At 43.3% G+C, this 26,895-nt stretch overlaps 1 protein-coding gene across 10 annotated transcripts in view; it reads left to right on the forward strand.

Annotated features, from left to right (window-relative positions):
- The first annotated feature begins 4,038 nt into the window (after positions 1-4,038).
- Positions 4,039-26,895, forward strand: part of LOC140467399 (uncharacterized) — a 99,548-nt gene continuing 76,691 nt past the window's right edge. For 4 of the 10 annotated variants that reach the window (XM_072563734.1, XM_072563737.1, XM_072563738.1 and 1 more), the window contains exon 1: positions 23,209-23,466. Coding sequence is in view for 3 of the 10 variants with exons in the window: in XM_072563733.1 (XP_072419834.1) it covers positions 23,386-23,466 (81 nt within the window). In the remaining 7 variants the exon portion in view is untranslated. Of the gene's footprint in view, positions 4,274-23,206; positions 23,467-26,895 lie in introns of those variants that run through there. The other 6 variants (XM_072563735.1, XM_072563739.1, XM_072563740.1 and 3 more) reach the window with 3 other exon arrangements.

The raw sequence follows: 26,895 nt of genomic DNA on the forward strand, positions 1-26,895 counted from the left end.
CTTGATCAAATGGGCCAATGAGCTGAGGAGTGGCAGATGGAGTTTAATTCAGATAAATGCGAGGTGCTGCATTTTGAGAAAGCAAATCTTAGCAGGACTTATACACTTAATGGTAAGGTCCTGGTGAGTGTTGCTGAACAAAGAGAGCTTGGAGTGCAGGTTTATAGCGCCTTGAATGTAGAGTCACAGGTAGATAGGATTGTGAAGAAGGCGTTTGTAGTGCTTTCCTTTGTTGGTCAGAGCATTGAGTATAGGAATTGAGAGGTCATGTTGCAGCTGTACAGGACATTAGTCAGGCTACTTTTGGCATATTGTGTGCAATTCTGGTCTCCTTCTTATTGGAAGGATGTTGTGGAACTTAAAAAGTTCAGAAAAGATTTACAAGGATGTTGCCACGGTTGAAGTATTTAAGCTATAGGGAGAGGTTGAGTAGGCTGAAGCTGTTTTTCCTGGAGCATCGAAGGCTGAGGGGTGACTTCATAGAGGTTTATAAAATCATCAGGGGATAGGATAAATCGGGGTGGAGGAGTCCAGAACTAGAGGGCGTAGGTTTCGGGTGAGAGGGGAAAAATATAAAAGACACCTAAAGGGCAAAGTTTTCATGCAGCGGGTGGTGCGTGTATGGAATGAACCGCCAGAGGAAGTGGAGGAGGCTGGTACAATTGCAACATTTAAAAGGCATCTGGATGGGTATATGAATGGGAAGAGTTTGGACGGATATGGGCCAAGTGTTGGCAAATGGGACTAGATTAGGGTGAGATATCTGGTCAGCATGGACAAGTTGGACTGAAGTACATGTATATGTTTCTGTGCTGTACATCTCCCTGATTATATGACTCCATAACTGCTTTAAGGAATGGTTTGCGTTTAGTTTGGCAAGTAAGTGCTGGAATAGAAGAGTCATCGGACTTGAAATGTAAACTCTGTTCCTTTTCATAGATGCTGCCAGAACTGCTGAGCTCTATCAACACTTTCTGTTTTTATTTCAGATCTCCAACATGTGCAGCATTCCCCTTTATTTACATGAGTGATGGATTTAGCCTTCGGAAATGTAATATAACATGGACATCGGGCAAAGGCGGGAGATCTTTCAGTTGCAGCAACCATATCAGTGCTAAGTTTCAGAGTATTGCTAAACAAAGATACATTTTGTCAAAGCTTTCACTTATCATTGAATCATGGAATGTTAGAGTACAGAAGGAGGTGATTCGACCCATCATATCGGTACAGACTCCCAAAAGAGCTACCCCGCTAGTTTCACTCTCCAAACCTATCTCCAGAACCTTCTAACATTTGATGCCCTTCATGGTGGTTCAGTGGCTTGCACTGTGCCCAGGGACCCGGGTTCAATTCCACCCTCGGGTGACCGTTGTGTGGAATATGCACATTTCTTCCCGGGTCTGCATGGGTTTCCTCTGGGTGCTCTGGTTTCCTCCCATGGTCCAAGCATGTGCACATTAGGTGGATTGGCCATGCCAAATGTGGGTGGCACAGTGGCACAGTGGTTTGCAGTGCTGCCACACAGCGCCAGAGACCTGGGTTCAATTCCCGCCTCAGGCAACTGGCTGTGTGGAGTTTGCACATTCTCCCCGTGTCTGTGTGGGTTTCCTCCGGGTGCTCCGGTTTCCTCCCACAGTCAAAGGATGTGCAGGCCAGATGAATTGGCTATGCTAAATTGCCCGTAGTGTTAGATGAAGGGATAAATGTATGGGTGGGTTGCGCTTCAGCGGGTCGGTGTGGACTTGTTGGGCTGAAGGGCCTGTTTCCACACTGTAAGTAATCTGATCTAAATTACCCCATAGCATTAAATGGGTTAGCCATGGGAAATGCAGAGTTACAGGAAGAGGGTAAAATATAAAGTACAAAAGTAAAGGGAACAATGACAGCACCTAAAATGCAAATTTCAATGAGGTAAAATATCAAGAGCACAATAAATATGGAGGTTGGAAAGACAAATGATGCTAACAAAGAAAGACCTGTGAAAAAAGGGAACATCAAGAGTTATTGTGTGACCTTTCTATAAACATATTAAAAGTCAAAGAGAAGAGGAAGGATAGATTAGAAATGAAGGAATGACTTTTTTTATTCAAAATGAAGATACTGAAGTGAGCACAGTTCCTCAGTTTCCACTGATGCATGTAATGATGGGAATGAAAGAGGACAAGAGGAAGAGATAGTTTACATACTGTGCGTAAGGGAGTAACATTGATAAAATAGTTGATCACTTTAGTTCAGACAATGAGGTCTGATAGCATCCTGTAATCCTCAGGGAACGGAATGAGGACATAGAAAAGCCACTGACTAAATACTTCTGGAATATCGAAGTTGAATTGGAGAGCCATTGTAACAGCTTGTTCAAGAGAAGAGAGAAGAATAAAGATGGTAACTATGGATCAGCCAATCTAACAACAATAATATAAAACTAGTAAAAATAGTGTAAAATTCCATATTGATACTATCGGTGTCTACAGGCTATTCTGTATATCTTATTGAGTGTGTAGCTTATTTTTACAAATTATTTGTCTATTGATGACACACCCATCTTAGCTTCAGCCATCAGAGACAAATGAGTTATACAAGAAGGGGAGCAAGGCTCTCCAAATCACCACAGTTATCAAGAGATTATGATAAACTGAGATAATGAAAAAATAGATAGTCAAGTACAATCAAACTGTCCTGTATAACGAGAAGATAACCTTCTTACTTTTGTATTCAATTCTCCTTGTGATAAGTCATAGCATTTGTATTAACTGTAGGTGGATGAATAATGGTGAAGGAGTTAGTTTAACCCTTTATTTCCTCTTAGACCAGATGAGACTAAGGTTTCTTTCTGAATACGTTTATTTATTCATGCATGCTTGGAAAGCGTACACTTTAAAAATGGCATGTAGCTCAAATCTTTATTACATGTTCAAAGGTTTTATGTCATTTGTACAGATAATAAGCTTCCAACAACTATTCTTATAGATAATAATTTTCAATAAAACGGTTACACATTTACTCTAAATTAGTACACACGATAATATTATTCAATCCTATTCAAACTGATATATATGACTTATTCAATCACATTCAAAGTAGTGCACAATATCCATTCATATTATTACATATTCATATCTTCTAGCTGTTTGTATGTACTTGTGATTACAGAAAACTTACACTGTCTATTTTTCCCCATCAGACATTAAACTGGCTTATCGTCCTGGATTCTTCACAGAGAAATTTATTAATTGATAAGAATGTTATGACTTTTAACTGCATTTAATATGTGTGTTGGGCAGGGTGTTCTTGTGTGCAGTGGTAGTGTCCCCACATGCCCTGGAGGTCATGGTCATAGTGATGTACAGCATGGAAACAACTCTTCGGTCCTACACGTCCATGCTGACCAGATATCTGAAATTAATCTGGTCCCATTTGCCAACATTTGACCCAAAGCCCTCTAAACCCTTCCTATTCATAGTGCCTTTTAAATGTTGTAATTGTACCAGCCTCCACCACTTGCTCTGGCCTGTCATTCCATACAGACACCATCCTCTACTTGAAAAAGCTGCCCCTTAGGTCACGTTTAAATTTTTCCCCTCTTACCATAAATCTATGCCCTCTAGTTCTGGACTCCCCTATCCTGGGGACAAGACCTTGTACACTTGCCCCTTATGATTTTATAAACCTCTATAAGGTCACCCCTCAGCCTCCGACACTCCAGGCAAAACAACTCCAGCCCATTCAGTGTCTCCTTATAGCTGAAATCCTCTAACCCTGGCAACATCCTTGTTAATCATTTCTGAACCCTTTCACGTTTAACAGTGTGTGTCATAGCATGTCTGAGCAGGTTGATTAAAACATCCAACCCTGGACTCTCTGAGCCACCACATGCTGGCCTTGAAACAGCTGCAGATGGGAAAAGGTGGTCACACATCTCCTTCTGGAATGTGCCTTTGAAAGGAAGTCTGGAGAGAGATGCAGTAGTTTTTGTCGAAGTTTATCCCAACCAACTCCGTGATGCGGGACTCTGTGCTGTACAGTCTATTGCCCAGGAAGCACACTGAGACAAACATTGACTGCACCTGGAGGAGCAACAACTTGGTGAAAGACCCTCTTTGGTCTGCCTGAATATTGTTGGTCTTTCAGAGCAAAGAATTGACCTCGACTGAGTGTTGCAGACTGGCATATTCCAAAGTCCAAGACTATGTGCTGAGGGATGCACTAAAACTTGGGGCACCTGCTGCCAAGGCGCAGTGGGGAAAGACCAGTGACTGAGGTCTTCCTGCTGAAGGTAAACAAGGGTTGGTTCAGTTATTGGGCCCTCCTGATTCCTCAAATATGTGTAAATAAAATCTTTCATAATTAAGAATGCCTTTGGGTTTGTTGCAACTGTAGAGAAAGTCAAACTCCAATGTTTGTTTGTTCTCCATTTGTAAAGACTGCACAGATCAAGTTACTTTATTAACTGTGTGTGTATATGAAGATTTCTTGGGAATTAAGTATATTTTTGCAGTTAAGAAAAATCAATAGTGTGTGAGGTTCCTGCTTGGAGGCGATATAAACAGCCAGCATCTTTTCAGTTCAGAGAAGTGACATAAGCGAAGACCATCAGCATCTGTAATATTTTGCTTCTGAATCGGACAACGTCTGATGGTGCTGAATCATACTTTTAGTAGGTTAGGTCTGAGGATGATGGTAATTCACCAAAAAAGATTGCCACAAATAACTTTGAAAAGAGGATGAGCAACCAGACCATCGTTGAACTTAAAATAAAACAGGAGTTATTGGAAACAATTAACAGTCAGACAGTCTCTGTGGAGAGAGAGGGAGAGAAATGTCAATGTTTTATTTATTTAATGACTAATTTTAACTACATGCAGGTAAATGGGTGTTGAGGGAGTCAAATTGCAAGATTTTGTTTGGAAAGTAAACACAGAAGTGTTGGAGAAACTCAACAGGCAGCATATGTGGAGAGAGAAGTAGAGTGAAGGTTGCCAATCATTAATATTGTTCAGAACTGCCAGACCTGCTGACTTTGTTTTCCCCTTTAATTTTATTCCATATTTCCAGTATCCATAGCTTTCAACTGCATTTTTAAAAGATCCTGACAATCTTTTATAATCTGCTTGTATTAACTGTGTAACATTCAAAGGGATAATGCTCAATTTCTTAATTGTGTTTGCAATTTTTGTAAATAAGCCTTCAAAGTGTTCTCATGGTGATTATTATTATGTACTTGAAACTGTCCAGGCCTGTATAATTAACTCAGGTGACTGATGACAATTGCCGATGTAGGATTGCAATCCTCATTAACTGAATTGTTTTGCCAAGAAGCTATGTGGACTTTGTTTGAAATGCAACATTTGGATGAGCAGGATTGTCACACTGTCATTGGAAGGCATCAGGTCTAGCCTGGTCATGTCAAGTGTTAATCACATCACAGCAATGCAATGAGAACTGTGTGAAAGGAGTAAACCAAGAGACTATCACGAAGGATATGAGGTAATTGAAGGGCTTTTGCCCGAAACGTCGATTTCGCTGCTCGTTGGATGCTGCCTGAACTGCTGTGCTCTTCCAGCACCACTAATCCAGTATTACGAAGGACAGTCTAACAGCAACATGAAACGACAAGCAGAAGAAAAGGTTTTCCAGCACCACACTCTCGACCGTGATCTCCAATAATGGCAGTCCTCACTTGCTCCTACAAGTAAAAGAAGACCATATGACAAGTTCAAGAGTGCTCTGCTGTCCCTGGTCAAAACAGGAAGTAATGCCTAGAGTGACCTGTAAACCACTGCCTATTTATGTTAAGTTTTGTACTTAGGTTTAATAATTTTACCCAAATTTCCACAAATTATTCTATCCCTCTTGTTAAGGCTGTCCATATTTAACAGAAATTCCAACAGTATTTTTTATTTATCATCAAGATATAAATTAAATGGAATAAAATAAGATGTAAAACCTGTTTAGAACTAGTTATCAGAAAGAGTGCAGAGTCTGATCCAAAGCCTTGGTTTGGTTATTGACGTTGGTCTCTTTACAAGGTGGGTGGAGTTTGATTGATTGATTTATTTATTGTCAGGTGTACCAAAGTACAGTTAAAAGCTTTGTTTACAAGCTGTACAGTTAGATCACAGTAAGCAAGGATGAGAGGTTGTAAAAAGACTTAGACAGATGCATACATTGTGAAAGGTATGCACTAGGCAAGATCAGCATTAGTAAGATCAACATTATTTGAGGCTAGAGAGTCCATTCATTAGACTAATAATGGCCAGGAATAAGGTTGTAGGAGATCATTACCAGGGTGAGATGGGTCCTTGATGATTTTGGTAGCCTTTCCGTGGCAGTGAGCCATGTAAATGGAATCCATGGATGGAGGGTTGGCTTCAGTGATGGTCTGGGCTGTGCATACCACCTTCCGTAATTTCTTACGGTCCTGGGCAGAGTAGTTGCTATATTAGACTATTATACACCTGGACAGTATGCTTTCAATGGTGCATCTGTAGACGTTGGTGAGGGTACTTATGGACTTGCCAAATTTCCTGAGCTGCCTCAGGAAAAAGAGGAGTTGTTGTGCCTTCTTGACCATCGCATCTACATGGGAAATCCAGGACAGATTGTCGGGTATTGTCACTCCAAGGAACTTGACGTCTCCACCCTCTCAACCTCAGTTCCGTTGATGTAGACTTCCATTTCTGAAGTCAATGATCAGTTCTTTAGTTTTGCCGACTTCAGAGACAAACACTTAGTCCTGTTCATCTGATTTTAATCTAATTCCAGAGAAAAGAATAGTGTGCACAGGAAGGTATTCCTGCACCTATTTGTTAAAAATTTTGATATTTCAATTGAAAAATAGATGAAGCAGTTGAATTCAGGTGCATTTTGTTTTAAAGTTTAATTAAAACAAGTTGCATGAGTGACGGCTTGTTGTAGCACGGTGGTAGAGTTTTTATCTCTGGGCCAGAAGGTTTGAATTCACGTCATACTTGCTCTAATGGAGAGTAATAACATTTCTAAGCAGATTGAACTAAGAAAAGGTTGCACATTGTTCTTTTTACATCCCAATTTCCTCTCTGCCAAGATATAATTAATTCACTATATGGTGCCATAGGATGAAAGATGCAGATATGTTGTGACACACTTGTGGACTTAAACCCACAATTTGATATCCTGTTCAAATGGGAGTCTTTCTCACTGTTGGCTCTGATACTGAACCACTGTTAATCTTAACCGGGGGCATTTACTAGTGGAGTGCCACAAGTGATGAATGTACCCTGGGGTTCACAAATGGGTAAATAATCAGATTAGGTGCCTGTAGCTGTTGGATATGTGGGTGTTGCTGAGATTGTTGACATTAGCGAAAGTGAACATTTGACTATTTGGAATCAGGATCAGCTATGTGAGCCGTCAAATGGAAAGAACTGGCATTATTTAAGTAGTCCAGTTCATCGCCCTCGGGTGTCCTAAGAAATATCACAGCCAGCACATTATTTCTGAAGAGCAGCTGCTGTTGAAAGCAAATCTGGTGTCTGTTTGCATAGAGTAAGGTCCCAATAACAGTAAAAACATACATGAATCTGTTGTGAGTGATGCACTCAAAAAGCAGCAAGCAAGCAAAAATAATCAGACTCAGAAGCCAATTTACAAGCTTTATTCAGATTGCAAAATTAAGGCTTTTTATCACCGAATGGCTTCAGAAATTACACTGAAATTCATGATCTCTAAGCTGTACAACATCAACCTTGCTAGCTTAACATATGTAGACGTCATACATTGCATGCATGCAACAGATTTTGTTGAATTTTGATCTTCAACAAGCAAACAAGTGAGACCGCTTGGTTAATATTGAGGCTCTGAAGAAGGGCTTATACTTTCTCTTCATGGATGCTGCCACAGTTGCTGAGTTTTCCAGCTCTTTCTGCGCATTTAAATCTGTTATTGAGTCCTAATACACTTCTCAATTTCTCCTTCAAATGCATTATGTTTTTCATTAAATTCCCTTCTCCATGCAAGACAGGAGAGTGAAGTAATATGTTTCCTCTGATTCATGCTGGACATACATGACATGTTTTTATTTCCAAGCTTATCCCTTTGTTCTGCCAATAAAGTTTAAAACTGTTTTAGGAAGGTCCAATATCAAGTTTTTTTGTGCTTTTAAAGAATTGTGATTTTAAAGTCATTTTTGAAGAAGAGTCATATTTTACTTGAAACAGCTCTTTCTTTCTTTACAGTTGCTGCCAGACCTGCTGAGAATTTCCAGCATTCAGTGTTTGTTTCAGTTTCCAGTGTCTGCAGTGAAGTTTGCTTTCAACTCAATGTCAAGTTACCAGCTTAATTTCATTGACTTGATGCAGACGGTGAAAAAATGTTGTTAGGGTTAAATGAAGATTTAAGTCTTGAAAGGAGACTTCATGAAGAAAGTCCTAAACTTTCTTCCAAAAATCGGGCTACCTAAGGTTCTTCTCCCAGAAGTGCCCTTACTCTTCCATTGTTCATTTTAATGTCGTTAACTCTGCTGTTTGGGAAGCATATTCATTTTCACTTCTCCCTTCACAACCTCTTGTTACCTTTAACTTTACCCTTCTTTGAGTGTGATATTTCTTTTGTATTCTAAACTTCTGTAATTAATAGCTATTAGCAAGATTATGTTAGTCTGCAAAAAACTAGGTTCTTTATCCAGCAAGAGGTGTAATTTTACGAAAAGCTCATTTCCCTCACAGTAAGCAAATCTGCAACTCAAGTGAACTTCATTTCAAGTGACTATTTTTCTCATGTTGAAAATCAGTTTAAGTAACTACCTTGCATTACTCAAGCAAGGGAAACATGAAAACAGAAACTGCTGGAGAAACAGCAGGTTTGGCAGCATCTGTGAGGAGAAAGTATCGATTCCAGTAAACCTTCTTTAGAACAGAAGAGAAATGCACCTTTTCTTACAAAAAACCTGCTCTCCATTCTTAAGTATTAAAAGGCATTTTAACTGGCAGGGAAAACCTTATTTATCCCTCATGGGCTGTTTTCCATGGAGCATCCGAGGTTGAGGTTAATTTCTCGAGGTTTATAAAATCACGAGGAGCATGATAGGGTGAATAGCCACGGTCTTTTCCTCAGGGTAAAAGATCCAAAACTCGAGGGCAGGTACTTCAGGTGAGAGGGTAAAAATTTAAAAGGGACCTAAGGGGCACATTGTTCATGCAGAGATAGAATGAGCTGCCAGAGGAAGTGGTGGAGGCTGGTACAATTCCAACATTTAAAAGGCATCTTGGATAGGTATATGAAGGGTTTAGATTTATGGGCCAAGTGCTGGCAAATGGGATTAGCTTAATTTCAGATATCTGATTGGCATGGACGAGTTGGACCAAAGGGTCTGTTTCCATGCTATACATCTCTATGATTCTATGAAGAAGAGTCATACCAGGCTCGAAATGTTAACTCTCTTTCTCTTTCCACAGATATTGCAAGACCTGCTGAGTTTCTCCAGCAGTCACTGTGTTTGCTTCAGATTTCCGCTATCTGCGGTAATTTATATTTATTAAAATATGATACTTCTGTCTCAGCACTATTCCCTCAGTGCTGCATTGCAGAGTCACTCTGATTGGGATATGCAAGACCATGATTGGGATTGGATCCAATGGCCTGGTGAGTCACTGAATCATCAGTGAACTCTAAAATAACATACAAACAGAAAATGCTGGAGAAATTCACCAGGTTTGATTCCATCTGTGGTGAGAGAAACAGAGTTAATGTTTTAACTTTGGCCTCTTCACAGATGGTGCCAGACTTGCTGGGTTACTCCAGTAATTGCTGTGTTTAAATTCAAATCTGCAGCATTTCGCTTTTGTATTAGTAATCTCTCTCAAGCTCAGACAAAAATATTAGCCACGTGGCACGGTGAAATTTAGGACCACAACGTCAACAGAAGACGAGGAGGAAGAAAAACTCAAAAGAAAAGTGATATGGAGATGCCGGTGTCCGACTGGGGTATACAAAATTAAAGATCACATACTTTTCACCCAGACCAAATTTGAAGTGCAATAGTAGTCATGTAAGAAAATCGTCTTATTATTTTGTTGACACCCTGGGGAAATAGTAGACCAGACGTATTTTGCAGAAATGCTTTCTAATGCAACATGTGGTTATGGTTTGGAATGCTCTTTGAATTGCAGTGTGAATTCTTGTTCTGATCTGTCTCCTGAACTGTTAATAGGTAAAAGCTGTTTATGCAAATTAGGTATTGATGTTTGGGTCGAAATTGTTGATTATACAAAATTGAATGAAATGTACTTTGCAACTGGGCTATTGTCACAGTCTGCTTGCGTTATATGACAGAACTGTGGATGCTGAAAATCTCAGCCGATCTAACAGCATTTACGAAGAGAAATCAGAGATCATATTTTGGGTCCAGTGACCCTTTCTCAGAACTGATGTTATAATGGACTTAGATGAGAGATCAGCCATGATTTCATTGTAAGAGATCGAGGGGGCTGAATGGCCTACTACTGTTCCTATGTAATTAGAAAAATTAACTTGGTGACAAAACACGAAATCACACAGAAAAATGTTTAAAGCGCCTTTTTTTAACAGTTTGCAATTGTGCCTGATTTGTGAGTGTCACATGTAGACTTGCAAAGCAGCAGGAATTGAATGGCATGTAGAACATAGAACGTTACAGAGCAGTCCAGCCCTTCGGCTCTCGACATTAATAGACAATAGACAATAGGTGCAGGAGTAGGCCATTCAGCCCTTCGAGCCTGCACAGCCATTCAATATGATCATAGCTGATCATTCCTAATCAGCATCCTCTTCCTGCCTTATCTCCATAACCCTTGATTCCACTATCTTTGAGAGCTCTATCCAACTCTTTCTTAAATGAATCCAGAACTGGGCCTCCACTGCCCTCTGGGGCAGAGCATTCCACACAGCCACCACTCTCTGGGTGAAGAAGCTTCTCCTCATCTCTGTCCTAAATGGTCTACCCCGTATTTTTAAGCTGTGTCCTCTGGTTCAGCACTCCCCCATCAGCGGAAACATGTTTCCTGCTGCCAGAGTGTCCAATCCTTTCATAATCTTATATGTCTCAATCAGATCCCCTCTCAGTCTTCTAAGCTCAAGGGTATACAAGCCCAGTACCAACCTGTGGAACCAATCTGCAGCCCAATTATCCTACACTATTCCATTTTCATCCATATGTTTATCCAAGGATGATGATAATGGATCATTTATCCAGTGATAATGTAATGACCACAAATAGGTGCATGAGTGAAAGGCTACTTATAAACCCACTTGATTGTAGGAAAATACCCCAAGTTATCTGACAGGAGCATTAGCAATCAAAAAAAAAATCACAAGCCACAGGAAGACATATTGGGAGAAATGACTAAAAGCCTGGTGAAAGGTAGGTTTTAAGAAGGTTTAGGGAGGAAATGTCAGTGTTGCTGCCTAAATGGTGGAGGCCAAGGCTTCCAGTGGTGTATTGAAGGGAGTTGTGGATATTTAAAAGGGCTGGGTTGCATGCTGTGATCTTGGAGGTTTATAAGACAAGTAGAGGCTGCTCAGCCAGGGTGAGATGTTTAGACATTATTTCTTTTTTGGGTCATTGAGCAGGTTGGGAGGGCAGTGGTGGTGATAATGAGTGAGTGGAAACTGGTTCCGGTTAGGCTAGGAGGCACAGTTTCAATAAAATCGCAAGTAAACTATTAGAAAAGGGATGCAACAAAATAGCTGAGAAAACCCAGCAGGTCTGGCAGAATCGATGGAGAGAAAGCAGAGTTAACATTTCAGGTATGGTGACTCTTCTTCAGAAATGATTGTATCTAGGAAAGAGTTGGTATACAAGCTGTAGATGGGGTGGGGGTAGGAGGGGAAGAGGGAACTATACTTGGAGATGAAACATGGTGGCTCAGAGATGAGCACTGATTCCTCAAATCACCAGGGACCTGGGTTCAATTCCAGCCTTGGATGACTGTCTGTCTGTGTGAAGTTTGCATGTTCTCCCCATGACTGTGTGGGTTTCCTGTGGGTGCTCTGGTTTCTTCTCACAGTCCAAAGATATGCAGTTCAGGTAGAGTGGCAATGCTAAATTGCCCACAGCGGCCAGGAATGTGCATGTTTAGTGGATTCACCGTTTGATTTATTATTGTATAAAGATACAATGAAAAGTATTATTTTGCATGCTAACCAGACAACTCATACCTTACATAAGTGCATCAGGGTAATAGAACAGAATGTGACCAATATTCTACTCTATCTGGGTCAGTCACTTTCTGTGAGTTCACTTACAAGGATGTTACCAGGGTTGGAGGATTTGAGCTACAGGGAGAGGCTGAACAGGTTGGGGCTGTTTTTCCCTGGAGTGTTGGAGGCTGAGAGGTGACCTTTAATAGGATAAATAGACAGTCTTTTCCCTGGGGTCGGGAGTCCAGAACTAGAGGGTATAGGTTTAAGGTGAGAGGGTAAAGATATAAAAGAGACCTAAGGGGCAACTTTTTCACTCAGAGGATGATATGTGTATGGAATGAGCTGCCAGAGGAAGTGGGGGAGGCTAGTACAATTGCAACTTACAAAAGGCATTTGGATGGGTATATGAATAGAAAGGGTTTGGAGGGTCATGTGCTGGCTGGTGGTACTAGATTGGGTTGGGATATCTGGCCAGCATGGACGGGTTGGACCGAAGGATCTGTTTCCATGCTGTACATCTCTGTGACACTCTGTGTGAGAATATAGTGTTACAGCTACAGAGAGAGATCAATTCTAATATATGTTCATAAGTTTGTTAACAGCAGGAAAAAGCTGTTCTTAAATCTGTTTTACATGTTTTCAAACTTTCATATCTTCTGCTCGATGGAAGAGAGTATAACCGGGGTACAAGGGGTTTTTGATGATGTAGGCTGCTTTCCCATGGCAACAGGAAGTGTAGATTGAGTCAATGGAAGGAAGGACTGGTTTTCGTGATGGACTGGGCTATGTTCACAATTTGCTGTAATTTCTTGTAGTCTTGGGCAGAGCAGTTGCCATCCCAAGCCGTGATGCGTCTGGATTGGCTGCTTTCTATGGTGCATCTATAAAAATTGTTAAGTGTTATTGTGGACATGTGGATTTCCTGAGCCTCCTGAGGAAGTAGAGGTGTTGGTGTGCTTTCTTGACTGTAGCGTCAATGTGAATGGAACAGGATAGATCCTAGAAACTTGAAGTTCTCAACCACCTCCACCTCAGCACCATCGATACAGTTAGGAGAGTGTCCTCCACTCTGCTTCCTGAAGTTGATGACTAGCTCCTCCATTTTGCTGACATTGGGACTGAGACAAGGTGGTGGGAGGGGAAATGAGGAAACTAGAGAAGTCTGAGTTCATCCCTTGTGGTTGGAGGGTTCCTAGGCGGAAGATGAGGCGCTCTTCCTCCAGCATTCATGTTGCTATGGTCTGGCGATGGAGGAGTCCAAGGACCTGCATGTCCTTGGTGGGGTGGGAGGGAGAGTTGAAGTGTTGAGCCACGGGGTGGTTGGTTTGGTTGGTCCGGCTGACCCAGAAGTGTTCTCTAAAACTTTCCGCAAGTAGGCGGCCTGTCTCCCCAATATAGAGGGGGCCACATCAGGTGCAGCGGATGCAGTAAATAATGTGTGTGGAGGTGCAGGTGAATTTGTGGCGGATATGGAAGGATCCCTTGGGGCCTTGGAGGGAAGTAAGGGGGGAGATCTCTCTCTAGAGACTCGAGCACAAATCGCTGACACTCCAGTGCATGCAATGCTGGAGACCTTTCTTCTGGATGAGACCTTAAGCTAAGCCCCATTCTGTCCTCTGAGGTAGATGTGTTTTGGAGTTGAGCAAGGATCCTTGTGACGTGGTCAACATTTACCCTTTAACTAAGATCACCGAAATAATAATTTATTTCCAGTGTAAGGGATCTTACTCTGTGCAAACTGGCTGCAGTGTTGCCCTGCATGAGGGTGATAATTATGTAGAAGTCAGTTAAAAATAGCTACAGAACTGTGAGAGCTAAAATCAACAATATTCAACAACACGTTCTGCACAGCTTGTTCAAACAGTCGGTCTTTATTGACAATAGAACTGCATGCAGATGGTTAAACTTGGAAGAGAGAGAGAGAGAGAGAGTGACTGTGCAGCTTTCTATTTTTCTCTTAAGTTTGTGTTTACAGAGAGAAAAGCAGGAATACTTATACTCAAAACTTATCAATAGCTGTCAATAACTATCACTAGAGGTTAATCATCCATTAGACCGGTACATTGAATTATGATTTGGGTTATTACTTCAGAGGTTTATCATATTGACCTCCAAAACCTGATGTCACATAAGTCATCCCTAATCTCGTGCTTGTGGGGGGGAGCTCAAACGCATTTGGAGAATGTAGTGGATGGGGGGGTGGGGGGGGGGGTTAGAGGGATTGGGTGGGATGCTCATTTGAGTTAAGTCAGTGTCCCAAGATATATGTGGAGCCAGCCTAATCAAGATCTGATGAGGTCCACCGAGGTTAGAGATTTATATGGACTCAGCCTAATTCCAAGTCCTGCTGAGGTTAGCAATGCTTTGACCTTTGTTATAGTCTTAACTTGTATTGTGTCAGGCAGCTCTGGGCTTGTATAAAGGACAGTCAAAGGGTGTGCTACAACCACGGGTTGGCCAGTTTTCCCATCATGCAGCTATCTGTTTCACACAATTCCACAATTATGCTTCATAAAATACTTCTTGGCAGACAAGTTCTTCAGCACAACTGGAGATCCTGAAAAAAAAAGCACAAAATAAATTAGTGGCTCAGTGGTTAGTACTGCTGCCTCACAGCACCAGGGTCCCAGGTTCAATTCCAGCCTTTGGCGACTGTCTGTGTGGAGTTTGCACATTCTCCCTGTGTCTGCGTGGGTTTCCTCTGGGTGCTCTGGTTTTCTCCCACAGTCCAAAGATGTGCAGGTCAGGTGAATTGGCCAGGCTAAATTACCCATATTGTTAGGTGCATTAGTCAAAGAGAAATGGGTCTGGGTGGGTTACTCTTCGGAGGGTCAGTGTGGACTGGTTGGGCCGAAGGGCCTGTTTCCACACTGTCGGGAATCTAATCTAAATTCAGTGATAATATTTATTCCTCAAACACCATCAGGAAAACACAAAACTGGACATTCTCTCATCACTGTTTGAGATTTGCAGAGCAGCTACAAATGCTACTTGCAAATACAGTAAACACCAGTCCTTTTCTTTAAACATTTATTTTGCTGTAAAGCACTTTTTAGGATATGCAGAGGGTGTGAAAAGTATTGTATAGACGGAATTGAATTATTTTCATGTTAATATTTCTTTATCTTAGTATGCATTATTGTGTACTGTTATTTAAAATTAAGTTTCTGGAAAAATTGACTCCTTGGAAATGGGTCAAGTATTCACGCTAATTAAAACCAGTGTGGCAGCAAAAGAAGGATGTGGGCAGTAGTTATAATTGCGCCAAAGAGATTTGCAACAAGGACATTGCTAACAAGTGGCAAGCACAGGGACCTTGAGGATGGTTTTAAAAAAACAAGATAAAGATGACACCAGATGTCTGAATTTCTGGTCTGGGAACAATAAATAAGCCAATGGGACAGATCATTATAGAGTAGCTTCGCAAAAACTTCAAGAAGGAAAATTAAATTGCTGTTGTTGTACTCGATAAGCCAGCGGCAAGTCTGAGGCTCCAGAAGACAACAAAAAGTCTGTTCCTCAAGGATGTAATTATATGTGAGCAGTGGTCAAGTTTACCTAATGTAAGTGGCTGCAGGTAAAGCCAGTGAGCAACTAATCATGTCATTGAAAACCGATTGACGATTAATCAAATACTGCCACTTCTCTGATCCTGGCTTTGGGCTGATTGGGAATTAGCTGGGCTGTATCAGGTATAGATTATTTAAACAAATAAAATTACTGAAGTGTGTCGGCACTAGGTTGTGTGTGCATCCTGGGGCAATTAATAATTTGCAGTAGCTGCAGGTTGTTCTCTGAAGAAGGAATTGCAGTTTTAATTCTACTTCGTGAATCCCTGACATTCGCCGTGCTTATCCTAGAATCCCAACAGTGCAGATAGAGGTTATTCACCCCATCGAATCTGCACCAACCCTCTAATGAGCATCCCACCCAATCCCTCTAACCCCCCCATCCACTACAGCTAATTCACCTAGCCTGAACACTATGGGTAATTTAGCATGGCCAATCCAACTAACCTGCACATCTTTGGACTGCGGGAGGAAACACATGCAGACACGGGGAGAATGTGCAAACTCCACACAGACAGTTGCCCGAGGCTGGAATCGAACCCGGGTCCCTGACGCAGTAAGGCAGCAGTGCTAAACCACTGAGCCACCATGCCACCTGATCTTTCATGTCTGGCCAGAACGTTCCCTGGCATTAAGGGATATCTTTGTCCAGGTCAATAGGGAACCTGCAGCACTGGGCACTGACAAATGGGCAAGCTGAAAAGTCAACCCACAATCAAGGTGGGAGGGAATCTTGCACCTTGGGCCAAATGGCCTGTTTGGTATTGTGATTTAAAATGGTGTGATTGACCATAATGCCAACATGGCCCTGGTGCATTTTGCAGACATGGTGTGTGACGCCCACTGACCTGTACCAGTTGCTGAAATCACTGTGTATGCACCGAGCTGATGTGGAGATGCCCTTACCTGATGGCACTATGTGTGGAGGATATCCTTCAACCACCGCTCCTTCACCGCATTCATTTTTGCCACTTGAAGTTGGGGGGAGAGCCTGGACTGCTGCTCCCTATTACCCTCACCCTTACCACCACCTCCTCGTCCAGGCCATCGATGGACAGCCGCTGGAACAGCCGGTGAGGCAGCATCCGACAAGCAGGAGAATCAATGTTAGGAGCATCAGTTTTCCTTCGTGTGAATCCAAGGAAAGCGATGGGACCAGACGGAGTACCAGGCCATGCTCTCAGAGCATGTGCAGATCAACTGGCAGAGGTCTTCTCAGACATCTTCAGCCTCTCCCTACAGCAGGCCACTCTCCCTGCCTGTTTCAAGAGGGCCAACATCATCCCTGTGCCTAAGAAGGCTCATGCAGCATGTCTCAATGTCTACCGCCCAGTGGCCCTAACTTTGGTGGTCATGAAGTACTTTGAAAGGCTGGTCATGGCATTAATCAACTCCAGCCTCCCCACTACTCTTGACCCACTCCAATTTGCTTATTGGACCAACAGATCCATGTCAGATGCCATATCACTTGCCCTTCACTCCTCCCTAGAACATCTTGACACCAAGAACAGCTACATAAGAATCCTTCTCATTGACTACACTTCAGCCTTCAACACTATTATCTCCTTGAGACGGATTACTAAACTTAGTGATCTCGGACTAAGCCCCACTTTCTGCAACTGACTCCTCAGTTTCTTAACCCACAGGCCACAATCAGTGAAGATTGGGGACAATATTTCATCCTCACTAACACTCAGCACTGGAGCCCGCCAGAGGTGCTTACTCAGTCCCCTACTGTACTCACTGTATACCCATGACTGCGTCGCCAAATACCAGACTAATGCCATTTACAAGTTCGCTGATGACACCACCATAGTCAGTTGAATTTCAGATGGCAACAGAACAGACTACACACAGGAGCTGGAAAAATGGCGCACTGAGAACAACCTAGCCCTCAATGCTGGCAAAACCAAGGAACTCATTATTGACTTTCGACGGGATGTTACTCATGTCCCCCTACACATTAGCAGCACAGAGGCGGACTGAGTGGAGAGTGACAAGCTCCTGGGAGTGGTCATCCACAACAAGCTATCTTGGACTCTTCATGTGGACGCACTAGTTACAAAGGCCCAACAACGTCTCTTCCCCCTCAGGCAGCTGAGGAAATTTGGCATGACGGCGAATACCCTTACCAACTTTTATAGGTGCGACATCGAGAATATTTTGTCTAGATGTATCACGACCTAGTATGGCAACTGTACCATTCAAAATCGGAGATGGTTACAGTGAGTGGTAAACTTGGCCCAGACAATCACAAAGGTCAACCTCCCGTCTATTGAATTCATCTACCCGGGCCCGCTGTCAAGGAAAGGATGCCAGCATTCTCAAAGACCCAGAACCGAAAAATGTGTTGCTGGAAAAGCGCAGCAGGCCAGGCAGCATCCAAGGAGCAGAAAAATCGACGCCTCGGGCACAAGCCCTTCCTGACAAAGGGCTTATGCCCGAAACGTCGATTCTCCTGCTCCTTGGATGCTGCCTGGCCTGCTGCACTTTTCCAGCAACACATTTTTCGGCTCTGGTCTCCAGCATCTGCAGTCCTCACTTTCTCCTTCTCAAAGATCCATCCCACCCTGGCAATGTATATCTACAACCTCTATCATCAGGGAGATTGTACAGAAGCCTGAAAACATGCAGCAGCCGGTTTCACAACAGTTTCTACCCCACTGTTGTTAGAATACTGAATGGACTCACAAACTCTTAACATTCGCCTGTACCTGTGTTTTTTTGCCGCTGCTTATCTATTATTTACTATCCATGCAACTTAAATATGTGATCTGCCTGTATTGCTTGCGAGACAAAGCTTTTCACTGTGCCTCGGTACACATGACAATTAATTCAAATCAATTCAATAAGCACTTCATCAGGAATCAAGTTTATGCCTGAAATATCGACTCTCCTGCTCCTCGGATGCTGCCTGACTTGCTTTGACTCTGATCTCCAGCATCTGCAGTTCTCCTGCCGCTGCAACATTTCAATTGCTCAGGCTACACTGTGATAGCCATCTCTCAAAGACCTCACAGTGTGACCCCTGTTACTCACACAGAATGTCCAGTGGCATCATCTTTCAGACTGGCTGTTGCTCTCTGTCACACCAGAACACTACGGGATGCCTTCTCATGCATGCACACTCTTTGCATCATGTTGAGGTGGTGATTGGAGCTTTCACAAGTGATTTACAGATGCAAGGTGACGGAACATCCTTAAAAGCTTCGCGGGACAGAAGTGCAGCTTAAGGAGATGTTCGATGGCTCTAAAGGCAAAAGAGATGTGTAGTTTACATTGTATTCATGGTAACATTGAGTCTGCTGTAAAGTTAGCTTCACACCATTGCTGAACTTATGTCATGTAACTGAATGATAAGGGTCGAAAAGTGTGGCGCTAGAAAAGCACAGGAGGTCTGACAGCATCTGAGGAGTGGGAGAATCGATGTTTCAGGCATAAGCCCTTCATCCCAAGTGATTCTGAAATTAAGCTCAACTATGATTGCCTTCAGAACAGAGTTACTCTTGCATTCCTGTGTTATTGTAAAACAATCAGCACTGACTCTGGAGTTTCATTTGAATGCAGCCTAAGGGCAAAACGTAGAAGTTCAATGCAATATGAAAGCAAAATGCTGCAGCTGCTGGAAATCTGAAACAAAAACTCAGAATGCGGAAGAAGAGTCAAATTTAACTTGGAATTTTAAACCTGTTTCTTTCATCAGTAGAAAAGTGTGGTGCTGGAAAAGCGCAGCAGGCCAGGCAGCATCCGAGGAGCAGGAGAATCGACGTTTCGGGCATAAGCCCTTCTTCAGGAATGAAGCTGGTGGGCCAAGCGGGCTGAGATAAAAGGTGGGGGGGAGTTTGGGGGACGGGAGCTGGGAATACAATAGGTGGAAGGAGGTGAGGGTGAGGGTGATAGGCTGGAGAGGGGGTTGGGGCGGAGAGGTCGGGAAGAAGATTGCAGGTCAAGAAGGTGGTGCTGAATCCGGGGGTTGGGACTGAGATAAGGTGGGAGGAGGGGAAATGAGGAAGCTGGAGAAATCTACCTTCATCCTGTGTGGTTGGAGGGTTCCTAGGCAGAAGATGAGGTGCTCTTCCTCCAGGCGTCATGTGGCCAGGGTCTGACGATGGAGGAGGCCAAGGACCTGCATGTCCTTGGCAGAGTGGGAGGGGGAGTTAAAGTGTTCAGCCACGGGGCGGTTGGGTTGGTTGGTGTGGGTGTCCCAGAGGTGTTCTCTGAAACGTTCCGCAAGTAGGCAGCCTGTCTCCCCAATGTAGAGGAGACCACATCGGGTGCAGCGGATATAGTAAATGATGTGTGTGGAAGTGCAGGTGAATTTGCGATGGATATGGAAGGATCCATTGGGGCCTTGGAGGGAGGTGAGGGGGGAGGTGTGGGCGCAAGTTTTGCGCTTCTTGCAGTTGCAGGGGAAGGTGCCGGGAGTGGAGGTTGGGTTGGTGGGAGGTGTGGACCTCACGAGGGAGTCGCGGAGGGAGTGATCTCTCCGGAACGCTGATAGGGGTATGGAGGGAAATATATCCCTGGTGGTGGGGTCTGTTTGGAGGTGGCGGAAATGATGGAGGATGATACAATGTATCCAGAGGTTGGTGGGGTGTCCTGTCCTGTCCTGTCCCCCTTAATCCAAGAACTCCCCACCTACGTTCAGGACACCACCCACGCCCTCCACCTCCTCCATGATTTTCGCTTCCCCGTCCCCCAACGCCTTATCTTCACGATGGACATCCAGTCCCTACACACTTCCATCCGCCATCATGAAGGCCTCCAAGCCCTCCGCTTCTTCCTCTTCCTGACCTTGGATGCTGCCTGACCTGCTGCGCTTTTCAAGCACCACACTTTTCAACTCTGGTCTCCAGCATCTGCAGTCCTCACTTTCTCCCTGTTTCTTTCATCACCAAAGTTACCAGACCTGCTATTATTTTACCTTTTCTCCAGGACTTTCTGTTGTTGTCTCAGATGCAACATGGCTGCTTTGGAGGCTGAGGAGTGACCTGGTTTATAGAATCATGAGGGGCTTGGATACGGTGAAGAGCCAAAGTCTTTTCCCCAGGGTAGGGGAGTCCGGAGCTAGAGGCCATAGGTTCAATGTGAGAGGGGAAAGGTTTAACAGGGACAAAAGGGGCAAATGTTTCATGCAGAGGGTGATGCGTATATGGAACAAGCTGCCAGAGGAAGGGGTGGAGGCTGGTGCAATTACAGCATTTAAATGTACCATCTGAATTGGTACATGACGAGGAAGGGTTTATAGGGATATGGACCAAATGCTACTAAATGGGACTAGGTTAATTTAGCATATCTGGTTGGTTTGGATGAGTTTTCTGAAACTAGCTTTTGGAGCACTGCTTTGCCTGGTGAAGAAATAATGCTTCGAAAGCTAGTGCTTACAAATAAACTTGTTGGACTATTTGTGTGATTTTTAACTTTGTTACAACAGTAGTGAGTACGATCCATTGAATTTTAACTTCCATCAATTAATTTTTCTACCTGAGACTTTTCATTGACTAAATTCTTTTTATTTTGGTCAATGAAGAAACATAGGCCTAAAATGTCTGTAGTGATCACCTGTCCCCAGATTGATGCAGGCTTTCTGACATCCTTATGGAATAAGCAAAACTGTCCACATTGAGAATATCATTTTGTCTAAAGACTAAGACACCAGGCAATTGAATCAGCAGCATGAAACGTACATCACCTGTTTAATTCACAGGTGTATGATAATTTTACGTGTTGGAAATTAGTCCGCTTGGAAAGACAATGCAGCCAGACCTAGAAATCCACACTGAATTATATGTTCACAGCTGCTTTTGAGCAGCAAAGCAGAGAGAAGACCAAGTCAGATTTGTGATAATAACAGTGGGAATTCTCATCTCAGAAAATAGCGACTGGTAAAAAAGCAAATTTGGGGAGGTTTAGTGACTGGAACGAAGGCCATGTGGATCTCATTGAGTATGAGATCTGTTAATTGAGACTTAATGAGATTGAGGCTGTTAACCTGGGCCAGTTGGGGAGCTCTGGCTGATAGGTAGAAACAGGACTGAAAAGGCTTCTGGGCAAAAGGGAGGACTGCAGATGCTGGAAAAGCACAGCAGATCAGGCAGCATCTGAGGAGCAGGAGAGTTGACATTTTGGGCAAAAGCTCCATTCCTGAAGAAGGGCTTTTGCCCGAACCGTTGAATCTCCTGCTCCTCAGATACTGCCTGAAAAATACTCTGGTCACTTTAGGTACTGGTTCTGAACTCGCTGGTCAGAGTCCGTGTAATATGCACTTGCAAATAAAGGGTGACTTGGTGACAGGATACCTGCTTCCGTGGAAGTATTTTGGGGGGCTCGAATATTCACCAAGAACTCAAACTGAACTGCAGATTCTGCTACTGCTGAGGTTACATCCACCTTTATGCTGTGATCTCCGTTAAGAATGTAATGTCACCAGGACTGTAGGGCCATTTAATTTTCTAACCTTTGTTTTCCCTGTCTGTACTGGACATTCTCACTTTTGAATATATTACTTATATTTGTAACAAATAAAAACCGAAATTACTGGAGAAACTCAGCATCTGTGGAGCGAAAACAGTTAGTATTTCGAGTCCTTCTTCAAACCTGCAGAACCTGTTATTTATTCATAAAAATTGTAAACGTGTAAAGAGTTCTGAAGAAGGGTCAAAGGACCCAAAGCATTACCTCTGCTTTCTCTCCACAAAAGCTGCCAGATCTGCTGAGTTGCTCCAGCAATTTCTGCTTTTGAAACTTGGAGACGTACTCTTTATGTAAGCTGGTGTTATTCTAGATCCTCTCCCCCGTAAGGAATACTTTATTCATTATAAAAAGTAAAATCAATTCCATTCGCTCAGAAAGTGCGATACAGTTCAAAGTTTTTTGCACAGCACGTAACATTCTGAGGTAGAGCTGCACAGAAGTCCCACTTCCACATGTGCTCTGCTTGAGGGGCAGCTTCTTGCTGGAGCTTTCAGTCCTTTTCAACTTGAAATGTTTTGTCTTTAGGTGGTATACCTAATGTTGAATGTGTAATGTCAGGATTTGAGATGATTGCTATTGTATTGATTCGACCATGCAGTGTGGAGACAACTTGAATCTTGTTGCAAATAGATTCATAGATTCCCCTACAGTGTGGAAACAGGTCATTCGGCCCAACAAGTCCACACTGACCCTCCAACTCTTCCAGGCCCATTCCCCTACCCTATTATTCTACATTTACCCCTGACTAATGCATGTGATTCAATGTACTTTTATGAAAGAAGTACTTTATTTTTGGAGAATAAAAACAGTTGGTGCTTCATCCTGAGCTGTTTTATTGCAAGTTGTTTTTTGTGTGTTAGTGATGGTTTGTTGAGAATATCTCCCGCTCCACGACGGCACCCAAACCTTGTTGACATTGTCTGCAGCAACCTCTCACCCTATCAGCATAATCCTGTGTTGCCTTTTTCTCTCCCTGTTGTGTTAATCTCACCTCCCTCTTAAATGCACATCCAGGGCTTGAACAACTCCACGTGGTGGCAAGTTCTATATTCTCATCACTCCCTCTGTCTCTCTCTCTCTCTCTGAGGGTGATTATCACTTTTGAAAATACCGGATTTGGATTCTGTTTAGGAGCTGTTGGAGCGAATGGAATGTGAAACAATGTGTCCTGTTTGAAAAGAAATGAATGTATCGGACAGAAGGTGCAGAACACCCTGGACAGACACAAGGTACTTGGAATTGGGGTTTAACGCCAGAGGGATCGCGAGTAAGTAAAATTCTGCTTAAAAAAATCAATATTAACAAACAAGTAATAATTCCGGTCTGGAGATTTGAACATCTTGGAATTGGACAGAGGGAGGAAATGGCGTTTTGAAGACTTTGAGACGTTGAGGATAAGACGGGATAAGTTCAGGTTGTGTGTAGGGGCGAGGGGGAAGCTGTTGATAAAGTAATGAAACTTCTTAACAGTGTGACTGCCTTTTTGTATCCTCCTGAGTCCTCCGAAACCAAACAAACAGTGGTACTTGGCTGACAAGATGTACATCTTTCAGTGTCTGATCACTGTTGGTATTGTAGACCTCGGTGAGGATTGGATGTGGATTAAAAGCAAAGCAGACAATCCGGCCACTATCACAGAGAATGATTGTGAGAGCCGATAGAGACAGCCTCCTGTCTGTAGCTGACCTGACTGACTGACCATCAGAGGGGTCCTGCCCGCTGTCCCATTTGCTGCAACATGTAAAGTGACTTTTATTTGGCAATGGTGGCGTGACCCCAGGATCTCAAAGCAAAATAGTTGGAAATGCACACCGTGGAGAGGGAGCAACAGAGGGTTCATTAGCAACAGGTTTTCCATCAGAAATGGGACAGGTTTTATACAGAGGCATGTAAATGTTGTGGGGAAGAAGGAACGAATAAAGTCTGTGCTAAAAGCAGGACTTTTCAATGAGAAAAGTGATGGTGGTGTAAAGACTAAAGTCAGATTTCCAGCAACAACAGCACTTTGCATTTCTATTACTTTCTTTAAAGTAGGTAATCAGGGACACATTGCAGGTTTATAGTTATGTGTGTGGGGGGCAGTGTTTAAACAAATCAATGCACAGACAATAATATGTTCTTGTTAAGGATGGTGCAGCTGCAATACCAAGGGTGGGGGGTGGGGGGGGAGGTGTCATTGCTTTGATTTAACCGCATAGTTCTTTAAAAAAAATCCAAACTACATTCATAAAAATATCTTTCTACATACATAGTCACAAATGCAGTTCGGTTCCGTACCAGTGCACATGAAGAAGACAAACAAACCTTGGACTGTAACTATATCCAACAAACAAACCAAAGATATCTCTTACTTGTACAAGATTATGTTTCAATGCATTTGGGGTATTAAGAGGATCTGAGTTGGGAGTGTGGTGCTGGAAAAGCACAGCAGGTCAGGCAGCATCTGAGGAGCAGGAGAGCAGGAGAATCGACGTTTTGGGCAAAAGCCCTTCATTAGGAATCCTCAGATGCTGCCTGACCTGCTGTGCTTTTCTAGCACCACACTCTCAACTCGGATCTCCAGCATCTGCAGTCCTCACTTTAACCGCATTGAGAGGATCCATTAACTCAACAGACCTCACATTTACCTTCCCAGGAAGACCTCAGATGATGGTTTTTCCCCACTCTGAGCCTTGCCGGCAGATGCCCCAAGCTTTAGTGCGTTCCTCAGCACGTAGTCCTGGACCTCAGAATGTGCCAGTCTGCAACACATGGTCAGGGTCAACTCTTGAGTTAAAGCTAACACTGAAATGTGAAACAAATGCACTGGATTGGCATGGTCTGGATCGATCCACCATTAGGCTGGAAGTTATACCACATGGAGCTGGGATTATTACATTCATGAATGGAGGGATCTTGGCTAACATGTTCTGTGTAAACATTAAGCATGAAAATAAATTGAGAGCACAATTTCCAAAACATGCTGTTTGCTGCGTGTTTAGTGCGAGGGTATGTAAACTCGCTTCTGACATGGTACAGTGGCTCAGTGGTTAGCACTGTAGCCTCACAGTGCCAGAGACCTGGGTTCAATTCCAGCCTCGGGCAGCTGTTTGTGTGGAGTTTGCACGTTCTCCCTGAGTTTGCCTGGGTTTCCTCTGGGTGTTCCAGTTTCCTCCCACAGTCCAAAGATGTGCAGGTTAGGTGAATTGGCCATGCTAAATTGCTCATAGTGTTAGGTGCATTAGTCAGAGGGGAATGGGTTTGGGTGGGTTACTCTTCAGAGGGTCGGCGTGGACTTGTTAGATTGAAGGGCCTGTTTCCACACTGTAGGACATCTAATCAAGGCCTGGCAGTGGTTCCATTTTAAATTTTAAATCCTTGTGTATCTCTATAGCCTCTTCTGGTACTGCAACATCTAAGATCTCTTGTATTGCTCACATTCCGGTTGAATGCAGATCATAGCAAATCACTTCATATTGGTGTGAAAGCAAAAATTTCTGTGGATGCTGGAAATCTGCCACAAATAGAATGCTGGAGAAACTCAGTAGGTTGACCATAATGGTACTGTTAGAATTCTTGCAGATTTTTCTTTATTTTTATCTTTCTTATAGAGTCATACAGCAAGGACTCAAACCCTTTGATCCAACTTGTCCACGCCGACCAGACATTCTAAACTGACCATTTGCCAGCACTTGGCCCATATCCCTCTAAACCTTTCCTATTCATTTACCCATCCAGATGCCTTTTAAATGTTGTCTTTGTACCAACCTCCACCACTTCCTCTGGCAGCTCATTCCATGCGTGCTCCACCGTCTGTGAAAAAGTTGCCCTTCAGGTCCTTTCTAAACCTTTCCCCTCTCTTTTTTTTTATTTCAAAATATACTTTATTCATGTAAATAAATCTTTGGTACTTGTACAATTTTCCATGTCGTTCATAGTTACATACATTGCATGTCTTAACATTTCAAAGAACAAATTGAATTAATCAAATTCACAGTTATCCTATTAAGTTACCTTTTTTTATTTCAAAAATATACTTTATTCATAAATGATTTGATGGTCTGTACATTGGATCATGCCATACATATGTCCATATTTACAAACACAGATTCGACTTTATTCTTGTCCTTTACAATCCTGTGCATTTTTTCAATCTTGTATATATATATATATTTGGCTGAGGCATCAGCAGAGCCCAAAAAAACGTCTGTATGGGCCCCCTGTTCTTCTTTCGGCAGGCCGATCTTACACAGTGGTCTTTCCCCACCGCGCCTTGGCGGCAGCTGCCCCAAGCTTCAGCGCGTCCCTCAACACGTAGTCTTGGACCTTGGAATGTGCCAGTCTGCAACACTCGGTCGGGGTCAACTCCTTCAGCTGGAAGATCAACAGGTTTCGGACCGCCCAGAGAGCGTCCTTCACCGAGTTGATGATCCTCCAGGCGCAGTTAATGTTCGTCTCGGTGTGAGTCCCGGGGAACAGGCCGTAGAGCACGGAGTCCCGCGTCACGGCGCTGCTCGGGACGAACCTCGACAAGCACCACTGCATTCCTCTCCAGACTTCCTCTGCATAGGCACATTCCAGAAGGAGGTGTGTGACAGTCTCGTCCCCCCCGCAGCCACTTCGAGGGCAGCGTGCGGTGCGGCAGAGAGTCCGGGCGTGCATAAAGGATCTCACAGGCAGAGCCCTTCTCACCACCAGCCAAGCCACGTCTTGGTGC

The sequence above is a fragment of the Chiloscyllium punctatum genome, chromosome 45 (genome assembly GCF_047496795.1).
Source record: "Chiloscyllium punctatum isolate Juve2018m chromosome 45, sChiPun1.3, whole genome shotgun sequence".
NCBI lineage: Eukaryota > Metazoa > Chordata > Chondrichthyes > Orectolobiformes > Hemiscylliidae > Chiloscyllium > Chiloscyllium punctatum.